Raw genomic sequence first — 17,961 nt, 5'->3', positions numbered from 1 at the left:
GCTATGTGCCACATTTATTTTTGTATTCTGAAAAAAGAAAATAGAAATGTGCCTCTTTATTTGTATTAGCTGAAAAATAAGAGATAAAACTCACCGTAATAAAGTTTCCCTCATTCGCTATTTAAAAACAATTGGCCTGTGAAATGTCACTGTCAAGTTCAGGGAGACAGTGTGGTGACTCTCTCAGTGCTGGACGGGGCAGTTCTACACATTATCCCTGCCCTGCTCCTCCTGCGCTGCAGTGCTGTTCCAGGGTGGATGTGGCACTAACACAATCAGGTGATACCCAAACACTACTCAACAACGGCCTCTGTTGTTGTTTCATCTGTGTTGTTTTTGGTTTATAGCTCTAAAACAGAAATTGGGTGAACATCAGTACTGTGATTTTATCCATTCTACATGTTCACTGCTGTGGTATGTACTGAGTAGCAGGGTATTAGTAATTCAATCTAGGCACAGAAAAGATAAAATCCTTCTCCTCTTGGTTTATAATCACATCTCATATAATTTAAGTGTATTTTTTCAAGCTATTTTATTTCTCTATTTCTCTCCTTACCCTGGCGGAGAAGATAGGTATCAATTTATTTAGCTGGTATTCACATTTAAATTTTTTTTGTGGGTTTAAATAACTTTAAAATTTTTTTCCAGTTTATTGAGATATAACTGACAGACAGCATTGTATAAGTTTAAGGTGTACAGCATAATGGTCTGACTCACATACGTCATGAAATGACGACCACAGTAAATTTAGTGAATATCTATCATGTCATATAGATACACAATTAAAGAAATAGAAAAAAAAATTTTATTTGTAATGAGAACTCTTAGGATTTACCCTCAACAACGTTCACATGTAACATGTTAACTATACCATTTTGTACATTACATCCCTAGTACTTGCTTATCTTATAACTGGAAGTTTGTACTTTTTGATTGCCTTCATCCAAGCCCTCCTCTCTCTACCCCCTGCCTCTGGTAACCACAAATCTGATCTCTTTTTCTATAAATTTGTTTGTTCATTTGTTTGTTTTTGAAGTATAACTGACCTACAATACTATGTTAGTTTCTGTTACACAATATAGTGATTCCACGTATCTACATACTTCAAAAAGTTCGATACATTAAGTCTAGTTACAATGAGTCACCATATAAACATATTGCATAATTACTGACTATGTACCCTACACTGTATATTTCATACTCGTAATGCATTTATTTTGTAGCTAGAAATTTGTACGTCTTAATCTTTCTCACCATTTCTCTCTTCTCCTGACCCCTGCCCCTCTGGCAACCACCTATTTGTTCTCTGTATCTATAACTCTATTTCTATTTTGTTATGTTTATTCATTTGTTTTGTTTTTCAGATTCCACGTATAAGTGAAATTATATAGTATTTATCTTTCTCTGTCTGACTTATTTCACTAAGCATAATACCCTCTAGTTCTACCCATGTTGTCATTCATGGTAAGAGTTCATTCTTTTTCATGGCTGAGCAATATTCCATTGTATATGTATACCACATCTTCTTTGATCATTCATCTATGCATCAGCACTTAGGTTGCTTCCATATCTTGGCTACTGTAAGTAATGCTGCAATGAATATAAGGGTGCATATATCTTTACTAATTAGTGTTTTTGTTTTCTTTGGGTAAAAGGAGTGGAATTGCTGCATCTTATAGTAGTTCTATGTTTAATTTTTTGAGGAACCTCCATACTGTTTTCCATAGTATCTACACCAATTTACATTACATTACCAACAATGTATGAGCACTCCCTTTTCTCCTCATCCTCGCCAACATTTGTTATTTGTTGTCTTTTTGATAATAGCCATTTTGACAGGTATGAGGTAATATCTCATCGTGGTTTTACTTTGCATCTCTGATGATTAGTGATGTTGTGAATCTTCTCATGTGCTTCTTGTCCATTTGTATGTCTTCTTTGGAAAAATGCCTATAACATCATCTGCCCATTTCTTAATTACATTGCTCAATTTTTTGATGTTGAGTTGTATGAGTTCTTTGCATATTTTGGATATTAACCTCTTGTCAGATAAACTGTTTGCAAATATCTTATCCCATTTAGTAGGTGGTCTTTTTATTTTGTTGATCATTTCCTTTGCTATGCAAAAGTGTTTTAGTTTGATGTAGTTCCATTTGTTTATTTTTGCTTTTGTTTCCCTTGCCTGAGAAGACAGATCCAAAGAAAATATTACTAAGACTAATGGCAGAGAGTGTAATGCCTCTGTTTTCTTCTAGAAGCTTTATGGTTTCAAGTCTTACATTTAAGTCTTTAATCCATTTTAAATTTATTGTTTGTGCATGGTATGAGAAAGTAGTCCAGTGTGATTCTTTTGATGAAGCTGCCCAGTCTTCTCAACTGGACATTTTGATTTTATTATTAGAATTTCACAGCAGTAATGAAGAGAACCAGGCTTTCTTTAAGAAGTGAACTGTGGAGGCCACACTGAAAGAAAATGATGAATGATGACTACAGCAGAACACGTGAGGAGAGGAGAAATGGTCAGAAAGGAGGAGAGGGCCAGAACCCTGACAAAGTCAAGAAAGTCAGGAAGCTCATTTGGTGCTCTTTGTAGAGGATGAAGAAAAAGCATTTATTGAAAGTCTTTATTGACAGATCATGACAGATTTCATTTCAACCCTATCCTTACTCATTCATGATATATAAATAAAAATTGTTTAAATCATCAGATGTTGGAGTGCTAATGCCCATGGGAACCGAATGCGTGATGAGGGGAAGTTCACGCTCATTAACAACAGACCCTACTCAAGGCAACGTTGCCAGGGCTAAACATCCCTCAGAGCTCTTCCTCTTTAAAAGATTTGCTTCCTGAAGAGCCTATCCTTTCTCTTTGGTTGCAGGGTATGGATAAATAAGAAACTCTAAAAACAGGCTAAGAGAATATGGCTGGGGAAAGAACTAAGTCATCTCACATATCCTAAAATAATACAAATGTTTTAAAACACTTTTCTACAAGTACCATTTTCCCAACTATTTCTAACGTATTAATCTCAACTGATACACAGCAAACACTTCAATGGGAATAATCACCATATCTGATATTGAAACAGAAATGGGGTTTGCAGTAATCATTTATTTCTTGCATCTTAATAAAAAAGATGAATCTTATCTTCTTGGAATATTTGCTCAACATATGTACTAAATACATTAAATATTCCCCAATAATAAACTGACTCAATAACAAATTGAATATAATAAATTGATTAATAATAAGGTAATATCTCAAATAAAATAAATTAAATAATACAATAAATCGAATAATGGAAGGTAATGCTTCAAAGTACAAGGGTGCTTTTTAAAATTCCAGAAGAGGATCCTTTACAACCTTTCTAGCTTACAAAATAACAAAAACTGCTAGTATGAATGTTTGTGAAAGAAATTTAATTTTTAACAATGAAAACTCCTCTCCATTTTCATCCACTAATGGTTACCATTAAACAAAAACAGAAATTTCTATTTATGATAATAGGATCAATAATAATTGAAGTTTAACTTGAATAGAATTATAAATTCTGCCCACGTTATTAAACTCTGATTTAAATAAGATGAATAATAATGTGATATTAACTCACAGGTATACCAAAAAAAAAAAAAAAAACCCACAAAAACAAAAACCCGCTTTCATGGTATTTTGTTCCCCATGCTAGTGAACAAATTAATACATCATTTTTTTTCTACAGGAAAACTGAAGACTTTAATAACAAACCCTCCAAGGTCAAAATGAATACAGGTATGCTGTCTCTGTTAGTTTTAAACCCTTGCTCTCTAAAAATCATCTTGGCTCTAAATCATTAGTTTAGCAGTCTGGTGATCCTAAATGTGATCCTAAATCCTGAGTTTCTGATTAGATAATCTAAATTCATTACTTGATTTCTTTGTTTTTATGCTTCAATCTTATCGGTATCAAAAGGAGAATTTTCTGTTTTGCTGTCTTTTCTTACTCCTTTTTTTCTGTAATCATATCTTGAAATTCACTCCTATAAACCCTAGGAAGAGGTTAACCTAAACCTAGCATGCTGTTTGATGCATACAAATCTCTCCCTTAAAAGAGGCTAAATTCACAAGCAAGTTGCTCTAGTAGAAAATATTTAAAATCCCCCATTCTATAAACATTTTGTGTTGAGAAAGTCAGTAGAGTCCCAAAGCTTCACAGGAAATCATCTTAATTAATCCACAGACACAATACACTTAAAGTCCTAAGCATTATATTTTTAGATGTGAGAACAGTGTCTGCAAATAGCTTAGTAACATTGGTGCTCTGAACTCTGTATTGTGCACAGATTAATTGTAAAAGTGCTTCTCATGCTTGGTATATATGATTCTTTTTTCCATTTCATATAAGCATTTTAGCTTATATTTTCACCTTTTCCCCTCTGACAATTTTATATTCTCTTTTGAATAATTCTGGAAAACAACTTTCTCTCTGAAACTTTGTAACATGTATTTTTAAAATATCATTTCCTATCCACAAGTGATCGCTGGCAAGTTGTTTTAGCCAAGTCCCTCCATGGCAAAGGGGAAAAGAGAGTGGGAAGATATTTTCTCACCTGGAGCTGGTTGCCTTTTTGCTGTCTCTTGTTATCAAAACGCCTCGAGGAAGGATTAACAACCGCTGGTGAGAACCTGTATCTAAGCCCTGTAGACACGCAGCTAAACCTGAGTCTGCGGCTGCCCCTCAGCAGAAACCTGCTGGAACCGACCTCAGAGAATTCAGGGTCAGCTGGCCCCTGAAGATGCCATCCGCTCACAGATCTGTGATGTGCAGCACAGGCAGATGAGGATACTGGAGGCGGTCAAAACATACAAGGAAGGCTTAGAAATCAAGAGAAATTATAATCCTGGAAATGAGCCAAGTAAAGCCACTTGGACAACTGGAGGTGTTGGGATATTTACATGGGAAATGAAAGAAGGAATATTATTAGGCGAAGGAGATTGAAGAAAGCAAATAGAATGAAGAGGCCACAGCCGAGCAAGGGTAACCCACACTGTGAGACTGCAAAACACCCCAGCGGGATGTGCACAGAGGAACTTAAATATTTAAGTCCTGGGGGCTTAAGCTGAACATAACTTCCCAACTTCATTTTGTGGAGTCTGATTTTCCTATTTATTACAACCCTGTTACAACAGAGGCACGATACCTTACCATACTAAAGATACCATATTCATTACAGTGCATTCAATAATTACTCTTCCTATTCATAGAATTCAATCTGTAATAGCAAAGCAGGCAAATGGAAGTTTGTAAATTTGTTTGGTTCTCCAGGTCACTTGAGCCAAGTTACTGCTACAGAAGCATGAATGTAACCCTCTAAAGCATCCTCTCATTAAACGGAGTGAGCTGGCCTCCATATGGAATGCTAATTTGCATAATTATTTTGATTATATGAGTGAATTTACACAACTATGTATGCATGTAAAATATGACATTCAAATACACACACACAAAATTGATTAGAAGTGACTGGAACCCTTTGTTTTTAAATTCTGAAGTAATACTATTTAAACCTACCACTTTTGAAAATTAATATAAATAATACTGCAGGAAGTTGAAGAAAGCTTTGTCACTGTATCTCAAAATGAAGTAGAGATTAGTTCCCAAATATCCAATAAATACAATTACTCTTCATTATTTACCTATCAATCATTAAAAACATATATTACTATTTCAATGTTTGTGTGTCTCCGTCACTAACATTTAAAAAAAAAAGGTTCTTTTAAATCAGCACTTGGTTTTCAGTCAAATACAAACTTAATGAGCCAAGGGAACTGTGATACATTTTTCATATTAAAGTATCTACGTAATGTATAAAAATATATAAAACATGCAATATTTGTACTCAGAATTTTTGACCCACTATTTTCTAAGGCAAATCCTAGCTATGGAAGAAAGGAAAGAGAGAAATATATCAGAGGAGTCACTGTATGTGGTTTACCCAGGTGAGTGTTTTCTGGCTAGAAAAGCAACCTAGAGTCTTGCAGCTGCGTGGAAGACAGGGCAGGCCATTAATGGGTGTGAGAGTAGCACTCAGATTCTTTAGGATGACCTAAACATGCCAGACAGCCTCCTCATTGTGAGATCTTACAAATAACTTTAAGAAATAGCAGAAAGTATCAACGCATAACTAAGTAGAAACACAATACAATTTCTCTGTTCTGACAATTTCACAAATGCCCCAACTCTTCAAGTTAACCTCTTTATTAAACTGTTAATAAAGACAGATTCTCCATTCATTTTATCTAGTTCTTAGAATTACCCAGAATACAAAAATCATTTAACCTAGAAGTTCCCACACTTTCTTGGTTCACAATGCCAAGACAGCTCAGTAATTTTTCACTGCGCTCTCCAGCCAGAAGAAATACCAAACAGTTGTATTTATTAAGCAGTTGGGGGAAAACAACTTAATAAGTACTTATGTTCTATCAACTCAGAAGCAATTTGAAAAAATAATATACTTCAGTTGAAAAAATAGTCATTTTATCTCATTCTTTATGACCACAGTTACTTGTTAAGGGTTGTGTATGCTTACTGGGCACTGCAAAACTTCTCAAGACATGGAATTAGAATGTACATCACCACTCTCATTTACTGGTCCAACATTATTTCACAGGGTACTTACTTTGCATCACAGCAATCACCAAAAACTCAGCTTTTCAATGCTATGGCATCATCCAAAGGCAGACAGCATCAACTCTTATGTTGAAACTGGGAACTACCTCGGGCTAGGTGTGCATGCAGTGCCTGACAGATATCACTGTGCTTTCCTCAAAAAATGTGAACTATGTCCCCAAACGCTTGTGAATCCACTGAAGTGGCCCCAGGAGCACCTCAACACAAAGTTTTGGAAACCAAGGGTTTAGCCAGTGACTAGGCTCTCCTCATTCTGAAGTTTCCCTTTGCATCTCTGCTTGTTTTCAGATGTTCAGAATTAAAACAACTAGAAAATTAAAACTGTTAGCCTTCCGTTTACACTTTCAACAGGCTGGACTGCACAACCTTTTGGGACAATGATAGGGGCTATTTACTGCATATTCAGTAATACTACCTCCCCTCGATCAGAAACACTCAGCCCCTGTGGCTATTTTCAGTCTGTAGAGTTTGCTAAAATTCTCTTGGTGCCTCTCTTGAAGATATCTTTAGTTGCATGTTTCTTTCATTTATGTCTTTCTATATTTGGTCTTTGATTTAATTTATTTGATTTCTTTTCTTGTGTTGTTTCAACTCATTTTTCTGCTTTAATTATTATCTGCATTATGGAATTGTTACTTTAAGCATACATTTAAGAAGTTGTATTTTGACATGAGAATCATTCTACCACTTTTAAGGTCTGCTGACCCAACTACTTGTGATTTTACCAACAATTAATGCAAATCATGCTTTCAAAAACTCTTAAATTCCTTCATGTCCAATAAACAAAGTGGATACACTCCTTCAGAAATAAAAAAAAATGTGAGACTAGCACATGACAATATATAATGATTATGTTACAATGTTGCTGATGATAGTATTTGTGTTTCTTGTCATAACTTCCAGAAAGAATTAAATTTAAGTTCTTTCGGTTTCAGGGGAATGAGCAAAACTATTTATTGTGCATTCCAAATACAAAGGAATGTGGGAATGGAACTGGAATCTGTTCATAAATAGAACATTAACCTTCCTATTTTAGAAGCCTTGTTACACTAAACTTCTCATATCACATTAAAATATTTGCTGAGTGTTCACATATTTTGCTTTGTGGTATGATTTGCTTAAGTGTAAATAAATAGATCATATTTATATTATGCAAAAGTATAAAAACAAATTAATTTTTTAAAAACATGGTCATTTCAGTACTGTATATATCAATATTCTCTTTCATTTCAATTACACTAATTATTCCCATAACTAACTATAGGAAGACACAGAACTTTCATAATACCATATGTTTCTTTATGAATCTTATCTATCAAATATATTATGCCTGTATCAGCTAACAACTTTTACTTTAAGCAGTCCTTTGAGTTGTCTTCAGGAATCATAACAGCTAGAATACAGTAAAATCTAAATGATGGATACAAAAGTATACCATAGCTGTTAATCCTGAAATACAGGTTATCCATAACTCTAAAAGCTAGTTGCACTGCCTGTAAATGTAATAATTGAATTTAAATGGTATAAACAAAGTTGAGTTCTATACTTGTGTCTTTTTAAAGAAAAGCCATAAAACGCTAAGTATAAAATATGAGTTTTTACCAAATCATTGGCATCTATCTCTAAGACAGATCCCTGGCTTTTTCTTCTGTTTTGTTTTGTTTTAAGTTTGGGGTGGATGTACATTTTGCAGACGTATCCCATGGTTACCAATTCTGACTGTTCATCTTTCTCATAGATGTCTGACACATTGCACTGAAAATGCATGATACTGCATGTGCTTTCTCCTTTGCTGTGGCCTCTGCTTCATCATTTTTTTGCTTCCAGATAGCGGTGGGTGTGCTCGCAAACGTGCCGCCATGTCTGTTACATTAACATCTGTGAAGAGAGTTCAAAGTTCTCCAAACCTATTGGCTGCAGGTATAATATCACTAACTCACAGAATGTCACACTTGAATGGCTTTCTCTGACCTTTCTCTCCTTCCAGAATTATCCTGTTTGGATGACGAAAGTGACCATAAATACCTTTCTAATGCCCCACGAGTTCTTATTTTTCTTGTCTCAAGAATAGCTCCCATCCCTTATGACTGTTTTGCTCTAAAAATAAAAAAGCCAAAGGAAGCTGATATCTTGTAGAAAACATTTAAAAAATCTAATTAAAAACAACAGTCACTGGCCAAAAATGTGTTAAGTAAGTGCAAATGTTAATAACTATGTAAGTTTTTGTATCCCATGAACTAAAGTAACATCATATTTAATTAAGATAATTCATAGGGACTTTTGTTGTTTTTTACCTAAAAACTGTTGGGGGTGGGGGCACAGAGGGTCAGGGAATGGGATTTGTAGGAAATTGAATCTTTATTAAATTGCTTCTTTGCCAAAGGTTGCAAATGTAATGATAGCATATTAGTTTTGGGGAAAAAAAAACCTTAAACCTTCCTTTAATCCAATCAGCAAAGACACTTCCAATATTTATTTTTAAACATCTTTGTCCAATTAAGATTAACCTACACCCACAAGTATATTTATACTCTAGAATGTAATTGGGAGTGTGATATTGTAACATCCACTGAAGTGAATCTCTTTATAAATAAATGTCTGTCATGACTTCAACCCTGGTCTCTCTAGACTCTGAAATATACCCACACCTTTTGGTGACTGGTTGGCTGTTTGACTGGTTTGATTGTTGGTTGATTAGTTGGGGATTCCTTAGTTTTTGGGGGTTTTTTGTTTTTTTAATAATATTTATGGGTTTTGGAACAGAAGTGGAAAAGGGATGAAAAGTGTTTAAGTAACTCTAGTTCTCATTGTGTGTATTTATTGTCTTTTACACACATGCATTTAGTAGTTATTTAAATATTCAGAATGTCCTTGGCTTTAAAGTCACTCGATCCTAAACTACCCAGCTTTGCTGAGGAAAAAACAAGCTTCCATGTGGAGAATCCCACTCCTGCCCACCACCTCCAATCCATAAATGGATTTTAATGTCTAAGTTTAAATGTGAGGCCAGGTGGTTCCATAATATATATTTTTAAAAGTAAACTGCATTGCAGTGTATGTTGTATGATCTCATTTTGGTTTGAAAAAATTTCTCTTTATATTTGTACATGTTTGTTCATGTGTACGTGAGTATGGAAAATGTTAGAAAAACTACAAATGTGTTTACATTGGTCACCTGAGGAAAATGGGAGAAGAGAAATAAGAAAATAAATAAAATAAAGTCCAGGGACATCAGGTAATTGGTATGTCTATACCATGAGTAGCACTGTCATGTCAACCAAGTAAAATTCTAGCCCACGCTACTCAGATGTGGACCACGAAGGCACACGCTAGCGGATGTGGCACTGCCTCAGAAATGCCTCGTGGTTATCATTCATAAAAGTAACCACAGAAAGAAAAATATTAGATTGAATAGAGATTGCCATTTTGGAGAGTCAAATCTAGAATATTAATCATTTTGTATCATTCATCTTAATAGAAAATAATGCTTCAGAATAAAAAAGAATAGAAAAGATTTAATACTTTAATATAAAATAATCTTCAGTAATAAAAGTAGGCAGTGACTCCGGACCATTTTAAATTTTGTTATCACTCCTATTATACCAATAGGATTAAGATTTCTAGAGAATGAGGTCCCCTCAATTTTAGATCTAATTGTTGCATTAAAATTGGATCTGTTTTGTATTAATTAAACATGTAAGGTATGATCCACTTTTCAAAGACGTTTTAATTACCTTTTGAGGAGAGAAATCAGCCTCTTTGCCCACTCAACCTATATGCTAGCCTTCATAAAGAGAACTTATTTGGCATAGAGACTTAAGATTAATAAATATTTATTGCTTTAACTTGATATTTAGAAATTCATATATCCAGCTTAAACAGTAATAAGATAAAACTGACTGGTTGCGGTATTACTGAGGGGAAAAATTGGTGTTTGATAAATGCATTAATTATATAGTATAGCTATTCAATGAATTATATTCTAATTGAAGTAAAAATAACTGCACAAACTTCTTTTAGTATGCTTCACGTACCCAGAGTCTTAGAACTGAGGTCATGTTTGCAAAACAAAAAAAAAGTACATGGTTCTTTGCCAACTGATCTTTACTGGATTGTTTCTTTTCACCCAGAGTATTAATTTCAACATTTCTTTCTCTTTTAGGGCGTGATTCTCAGTCACCAGACTCAGGTACAAAAGAACTATTCTGAATAACCACTACATTTGTTGTGAGTTTTTTAAAAATGTATTCTTAGCTACATGGTTAACCCTACAGTAAACTTAAATTACATACACAGCTACGCATATTTAATTTCTATAAAGTAAACTTCACTTTTGGAAATAAAAATAAATTTTACTTTAAAATTGTTAAAAGTGAATGTAGATATTTTTGTATCCGATTTGTTTTCCCTTAATAAAAGCTTGGAGATGTTACAATGATCGAAATCAAGAGACACTGAATGGAGACGCTACATATTCCTCTCTTGCAGCAAAAGGTTTTAGAAGCGTTCGACCAAATCTACAAGAAAAAAAATCACCAACTCAGGTAATCCTGCACACTGCTGTCTACAGTGTGATTTTTAAGTACAGTTATTAGACCACTGCCCCGCAGCCTCGATTTTAGTAATGTGCATATTTTGGTGTGTTTTACTTTTAATATGTTGTTGCTTTTGTATTTGTATTGCTTGCCAGACTTGTTTTAACAACCTGGAAGACAAGTCTTCGTTTCAAAACAGGTTTTGGTTTTTGTTTCTGATCCAGCTGATAAAGGCAGGACAGTTGCTAACAGAATTTTTAGGATATTTTCTAATTCTTCAAAAATTGTCAGCTGATGATTTGGGTTTCAAAGTTATGAGGTCAGCAATATATTATTTACTCAATAAACATGAGTTATGCAACTGTTTATTATATTAGCAAAGGAACTCCGTGTTGGAGATACTAGTAAAGCTATGTTACAGTCATAAAAAGTGCTATCAAAACGATGTGACTAAATACTGTATGTATATCCCTCAAGGTCTAAAAATATGCCAAGAGAACATATTTTCACTTTTTTTTTTTTTTTTTTTTTTTTGGCAGGGGAAGGTAATTAGGCTTACTTATTTTTAGAGGAGGTACTGGGGATTGAAACCAGGACCTCGTGCATGCTAACCATGCACTCTACCACTTGAGCTATACCCTGCCCACCCCCCCAAATTTTCACTTTTAACCTAATTTCCCAGAATATAGATGGAGACAAACTTTATAATATATTCTTTATAAAACAATTTTCCCTCAGAGGGCAACCATCAATAATAAATTAAAACGTATTCTAAACAAAATTTAAAAGATCATTCAATCTGGCCAACAAAACGTACAGCATAATAAGAAAGTATGATGTTGTTTTACTTTCTTTAAAGGTAGAGTTAACACTGGTTTCTTTAATGACTGACTTTGACTTTCTCTCTGTTTCTCCCTCAACATTATTTCTTTCTCCGGATGCTTTTGGTAATGCAGGCACCCCTTCCACCACCCAGAAAAGAGAGCTTTTGTAGCTCCTTGATAACCAATCACACAAAGGGTGACATTTTAGACCAATTAGTAACTAACACACCAATCCCCTCCTGTGCAGAGTACTTTACTAATAAAGCACCTCTTCAGGGAACTATGCATTCTAATGATGACCCCAGCCAGACAATTGTATATTCTGAAGAATCTAACACAACTGTGTCATATACGCAGAAAATCACTAATCCGCTACCACCAGCTTCCAGCACAGGGCCCTCACCAAAAGCTGACATGAGTACCCCATTTCTCCAAGAGGACTACATGCAAGACTCTCAGACTCGGAGAATTTCTACATTGAAACTAATCCATAACCAGGATCCGGGAAGCAGCACCCCCTTTAATCCTCCACACTTTTCCAAATCTGTTGAAGTACCACCATTTCTCAAACGGCCTTGCTCACCACCCTCTAAACCAGTGCCTGAGATACACACAGCATCTCTTTCCATTCAGATAGCTCCCCTTTCGGGCCACGATCCTGAAAGCCACAAACAGCCACCTGAGCTTTCTCCAGAGACTGCAAAGATACCTCTTCCGCCAGAGAGACAAAAACCTGCAGCTGGTGCGGCCTCTCAGTCCTCAGACTGCCAAGTGGTACCTTACACATTCCAGTCTCTTCTTACAGGCATTCTGTAGCGACCCTAACTCCTTTGGTTTGGGCTCATATAACCCAGTGCTTTGTTAGCTTCCCATCAGAAAGGGAAAGGAGAAAGAAACCATCTTCGTATTCAAAACCCTACTAAATTCATCAATAAATTTCTAGGTATCTTTTAGTTTTAAAAATCTACAGATCTTTTATCCAGAAATAATGTTTCAAAAGTTTCTTCCTTCTAGGTATTTATTAGAAATCACTGATGATTGGTTCTCACTTAAGATTGAAAAGCACTTTAAAGCTATGAAGAAATATTTTTCATGTCAGACCTTTGAGTGCCTAGATTTTACTTTACTTACATGTGTAAAATCTCTTAAAATAATTCTCCATTATAATTCACTTTGGCAAGAAACATTTATCTTAACTTAAGCAGAGCTTATTTTTTTTGTGGCTCAATATTCATTTTCATTGAAATTTGATCAAGCCTACCCTTTAAAATGTATCATTTCAGAAAATATGTAAATTAATTTTTAGTATTCAGACTCTCAAGAAGGATCTTTTTTTCTCTAGATGTAAAATTCTCCCATAGCGTCATTCTGCTGACATTTGTTAATCTAGTTAAAAGAGAAAACTGTCCCTCTTCTTGGCTTTTCCACAAAATGTTACAATGTTAAGAGCACAAGCTTTAAGGATAAAGTACAGATTTCAATCCAAGCTCTATCATCGGCTCTGTGATGAGGCGACCATCCTAACTTCTCTGTGAGTGTGAACAAAGAAATGAGAATATTAATTAACCCCTAATTCATAGGTTGTGTTAAGACCAAGGACATAGCAGAGGTCAAGCACTTAGGACAGAGCAAGCCCTGCATAGACGGTAGCCATCTGTAAAGATAAAATACTAGCGACTGCAGCAGGAATGGGAATCTTGACAACACTAGTACCTGAGTAAATAATCTGTGTAATACTATTTCATGTAGCTGTGCTATCATAGATCATCCAAGACATATTGTTGAAGAGATGTATTTTTTAACTACGTAGAAAACCTTCAACAGACGTCTGCCTGACACCAACATCCTCTCCCTTTCCCCAGCGCCCACCAAGCAGAAGTGTCAAGCTCAGATGAATAAAAAGACAAGTGGGTGTTTTCATACTTCTGCTAAAACTTCTCCTTCATCAGCTAATCATAATATGCAAAATCCATTCATTAGAGCAAATTCTTTGAATTAAGTTAGTATCTTCTGAGAGCCCTTATGAAATAATACAATAATAATAATAGCAGCTAACAAATACTAAGAGTTTACTGTATGCAAATGCTGTTCCAACTTACTCATATTTATCACTAACTCCCATGAGCCCATGCGGTGGGGGGAAAAGTCAGGCTGACACACTACAGACAGGGCTGCGCTAGTGTCAGAGAGCTGACTTACGTGTGTCTCAGGGCACATGCCTGGAAGCAGGTGTAGGGGACGTCATAGCAAACGCCACCACGCTAACAACTCAGCACACTCATCTGACGTGTTCTGGTTCTTCTCAATCATTTTATTATGCTTGGCAACTGTCTTCCCTATGGTTTTGTCACTATCCAGGCTGACTAGAGATGGCTGGTTTCATTATACAGTCCCCAGAGAATCAGCATGATCCCCAAGTTAAGATCTGAGACGCTGTCACTTTTATTCATTCAACAAATATTTATATGTGTCAAGTCTGTTCTAGTCACAGAGCTGGATTTGAAACCATTGATTTGATTGATGATTAAAGTCTTGTCGGGGGTGGAGGGAACAAATATTAGCAAACACTTAAATAAGTAGATCACATATGTCAGAAGGAGGTTATGTAAATAAGCAGCCCTGAGCAGGGATGTGGGAGGGCAGAGTCCATGTTAAACAGGATAGTCAGGGTCCTCACTGAGTAAACGGAACAGCTTTGAAGGCAGAAGAACATTCCCGGCAGACAGCGCATCTAGTGGAAAGGCTCTGAGGCTGAAGCACGCCCGGGCTGCTTATGGACCAGCAAGGAAGCCGGTGGGAAGGACGGGAATTAAGTGAGGCACAGAGTAATAGGAGGCCAAGGCAGAGGTGACAGAGGCCAGATGACAGAAGTTCCTAAAACCCACTGCAAGGATTTCAACTTTTACTCTCAGTAAAAACGGGAGTCACTAGGGGATTTTTGAGGCTACCGTTATTCTTATTTGACTTACAGTCTAACAGAATCATTCTGGCAGCTCAGTTGAGAACAAACTATAGCGGGGCAAGAAGGAGAGTAGGCAAGCCACTGAGGTGGCCATGGCAACACTTTCAGTGAGGAATGGTGGTGGCTCCGAGCAAGGGGGAAGCAGTGGAGGTGGTGAGAAATCGAATTCTGAATGTATTTTGAAAATAGAGTAAATAGAACTTCCTGACAGATTGCATGTAGGAGGCGAGGGAAAGAGTCAAGACTGACTCGAAAGTTTTGAGTCTTTGCCACGGGGAAGGATGGAATTTGCCATCCTTTGTCCATCGAGACTGGAAAACTGCGGGTCAGAGCAGGTTTGGGGAAAGATCAGGGGTTCTATTTGGGACATGGTGAGTTTGACGTGTCTATTAGACACCACACAGAGAGGTCCAGGATGCAGCTGGAGTTCAGGTGAAAGGTCCAGGTTGGAGATAAAAGCCATTGGCTTACAGATGGGTTTTGTAGCCATGAGGGTGAATGAGATGACCAGGGCTTGAGTACAGAGGAAAGAGGAGGCCCAGCGACTGAGCCCACGTACATCCCAACAGAAAGAGGAGTGCACTAAAGAAGTGTCCACTAAGGGAGGAGAAAATCCAGAAAATGTGGCATCCTAAAAGCCAAGTGAGAAAAGGATGAGGAGAAAAGATGGTTAACTGCACAAATGCCTCTGACAGGACAAATGTAAGATGACACTTGCTAACTTGTCACTGACTTAGAAGCGGGGAGGGGACTTTTTTTGGAGTGAGCTTAGGAGAGACTGAGAGGAAGACGATCTGTAAGGGATTATTAATTTAAGACCTTTCACCTACTTATTCCCCCGCTGACCCTCAGCTCCTTCATCTATAACATGGGGATAATCACAGCATTCGTCTCACACCATGGCTGTGAGGTTTGAATAAGGTACCGCGTCTGAGGAGCTGGGCGTCGTGCCTGCTACAGAATAATCTCTCGACATAGAGTAACTGTTGCTATTTTTAAATAATACCCTTTTTCAAACTATGCATCTGATTGGGGAAAGGAAATGTATTCTTTCCAACAATACAGTTTTTGAATGGGTGGATAAAAGTTTATTTCATCTGACCGGCAGTTTGCTCCAAGCTGACAGCGTGTAGTTTTTATCACACATTGTCAAAAGGCGGCATAAAACTGTTGCAGTTTTGACTTTTTCTTTCCATTGTGGTAAGACTACTTAACATGAGCTCTACCCACTTAACACGTTTAGAGTGTACAATAGAGAATCGTTAGCCGTAGGCATGAGGTTGTACAACAGAGCTCTAGAACGCGAGCCCTTAGTCATCTTGCGTAACTCAAACTACACCTACTGAGACGCCCCACATCCCCGTCTCCCCGCCAGAGGCCACCGCCATTCTACTCTCTGATGTGAGTCTGATTATTTTAGGTCCCTCACAGAAGTGGAATCATGCAGGATTTCTCCTTCTGTGACTGGCGTATTTCACTCAGAATAATGCCCTCAAGGTTCAGCCCTATTGTCTCATGACAGGATTTCCTTCCTTTTTAAGGCTGAATAATCTTCCGTGGTACGTATACACCACATTTTCTTTATCCACTCATCCACTGATCGGTGTCTAGACATATTCCCACATCTCGCCCATTGGGATATACGTTATTTTAAAGTCTCATTTTCCACGTAACATTTCACAGTGGTGACCTTTTGTTTTAAATACTGACATTCCACATTCTTGCAAAAAAAGTCTCAGCAAATGCCAGGATCTGTCAGCTACACACCATGAGTCAGCCAAATATATGCTCTATTATAATGAATTATCCTCCCAGGAAATTAGCAGTTTCAAGAAGCAAAAACGCTCTACCCTGAGACGTTAAAAGGAAACTTTAGTGTTCTAGAAGTCCCATTTACATATTTTTGCTATTTTTATTAAAGTCTGACCATTAGTGTAAGAAGAAAACTGTAGCCTACCATTAGGAATTTTAATTCTCCCTGTATTTGATAATTTAACATATTTTTAATAAACTGCATATGTTTTAATTCACCTCTTACAAATTTACATTTAGAGGGAACACGAAATGAGGTGTGTCATTCTTCCGTCACTATGCGAACAGATATCCTGTTGCTAAAAATGTCACATTGTTCTCAACGTCAGATAAGTGAAGGTCTAAGCCAGAAGCTCTGAAAGACAGCAAAATCTACACCCTAGACATTTGCTCTGACATTTGTTAGTGCTGTGCCCTTTGCTTCAGGAGGATAAACTTGGCCCTTCTAGTATGAAATAATGTCATCGCTCATTTGCCAAAGCCTCACTCTCACAGCTGCTGCTGCACGTAGGCTGGGGACTCAGAGGGGACTTTGTCTCAGCGTCATGTAAAGAGGGAAATATCCCAACCCTTCTGCTCCATGGGATCAAGATGTGGAAGTTAAGCAAGGCTGAATAATGAATAAATGTCAGCCGTGTGGGATCTAGAAAAGGTGTAAAATGCAGAGTGTGCTTTCTGGACCAATCCCATCAACGCCAGCCCCAGTCACTCCTAATGGACCAACAGCTCATGACTTCTTTTTTGTGGGTTTATTACACTATTTATTGATCAAGTCTATGGCAATTTCTCCATCTGACCAGTGTGTGTCTGCCTAGTGTTCCTATGCCTTCCAAGCATTTTAATTCTCCTTAAATGGCTGTCACTTACTGAGAGCCATCACAACGCACAAAACTCAGTACTAGCACTTCACACACATTTTCTCACTTAATTTTCAGAGGTTTTAGGAGATAGGAGATTTTCCAAATGCCTGTATTTTTACACGCAAAGAAACTGATGCCAAGGAAGGGTATACAACTTGCGATTTTCCCTAAGATTACATTAAAATAGTGTTTATGTCTATTACTGAGTTTTTGTCACTCTGTTAAATATGGCACCCAAGAGAAGGGCCTTGCTCACCTCACCTTCGGCCTGGCCCTGCCAGACTCTCCTCCCTTTCTCTGT

The 17,961-nt window shown here is 36.8% G+C and overlaps 1 protein-coding gene across 24 annotated transcripts in view; it reads left to right on the top strand.

Moving 5' to 3' along the window:
• SORBS2 (sorbin and SH3 domain containing 2) overlaps positions 1 to 17,961 on the top strand; it is a 185,841-nt gene that overhangs the window by 93,613 nt on the left and 74,267 nt on the right. For 7 of the 24 annotated variants that reach the window (XM_074353270.1, XM_074353269.1, XM_074353276.1 and 4 more), the window contains 5 exons: positions 3,720 to 3,769; positions 8,495 to 8,587; positions 10,830 to 10,856; positions 11,087 to 11,211; positions 12,159 to 12,800. In XM_074353270.1, coding sequence (XP_074209371.1) covers positions 3,760 to 3,769; positions 8,495 to 8,587; positions 10,830 to 10,856; positions 11,087 to 11,211; positions 12,159 to 12,800 — 897 coding nt within the window. In that variant the 5' untranslated portion in view covers positions 3,720 to 3,759. Of the gene's footprint in view, positions 1 to 3,719; positions 3,770 to 8,494; positions 8,588 to 10,829; positions 10,857 to 11,086; positions 11,212 to 12,158; positions 12,801 to 17,961 lie in introns of those variants that run through there. The other 17 variants (XM_074353274.1, XM_074353273.1, XM_074353290.1 and 14 more) reach the window with 15 other exon arrangements.

Source organism: Camelus bactrianus, chromosome 26, assembly GCF_048773025.1.
Source record: "Camelus bactrianus isolate YW-2024 breed Bactrian camel chromosome 26, ASM4877302v1, whole genome shotgun sequence".
Classification (NCBI taxonomy): domain Eukaryota; kingdom Metazoa; phylum Chordata; class Mammalia; order Artiodactyla; family Camelidae; genus Camelus; species Camelus bactrianus.
The sequence above is the reverse complement of the archived record's forward strand: the minus strand, read 5'-3'. Positions and strand labels throughout refer to the sequence as shown.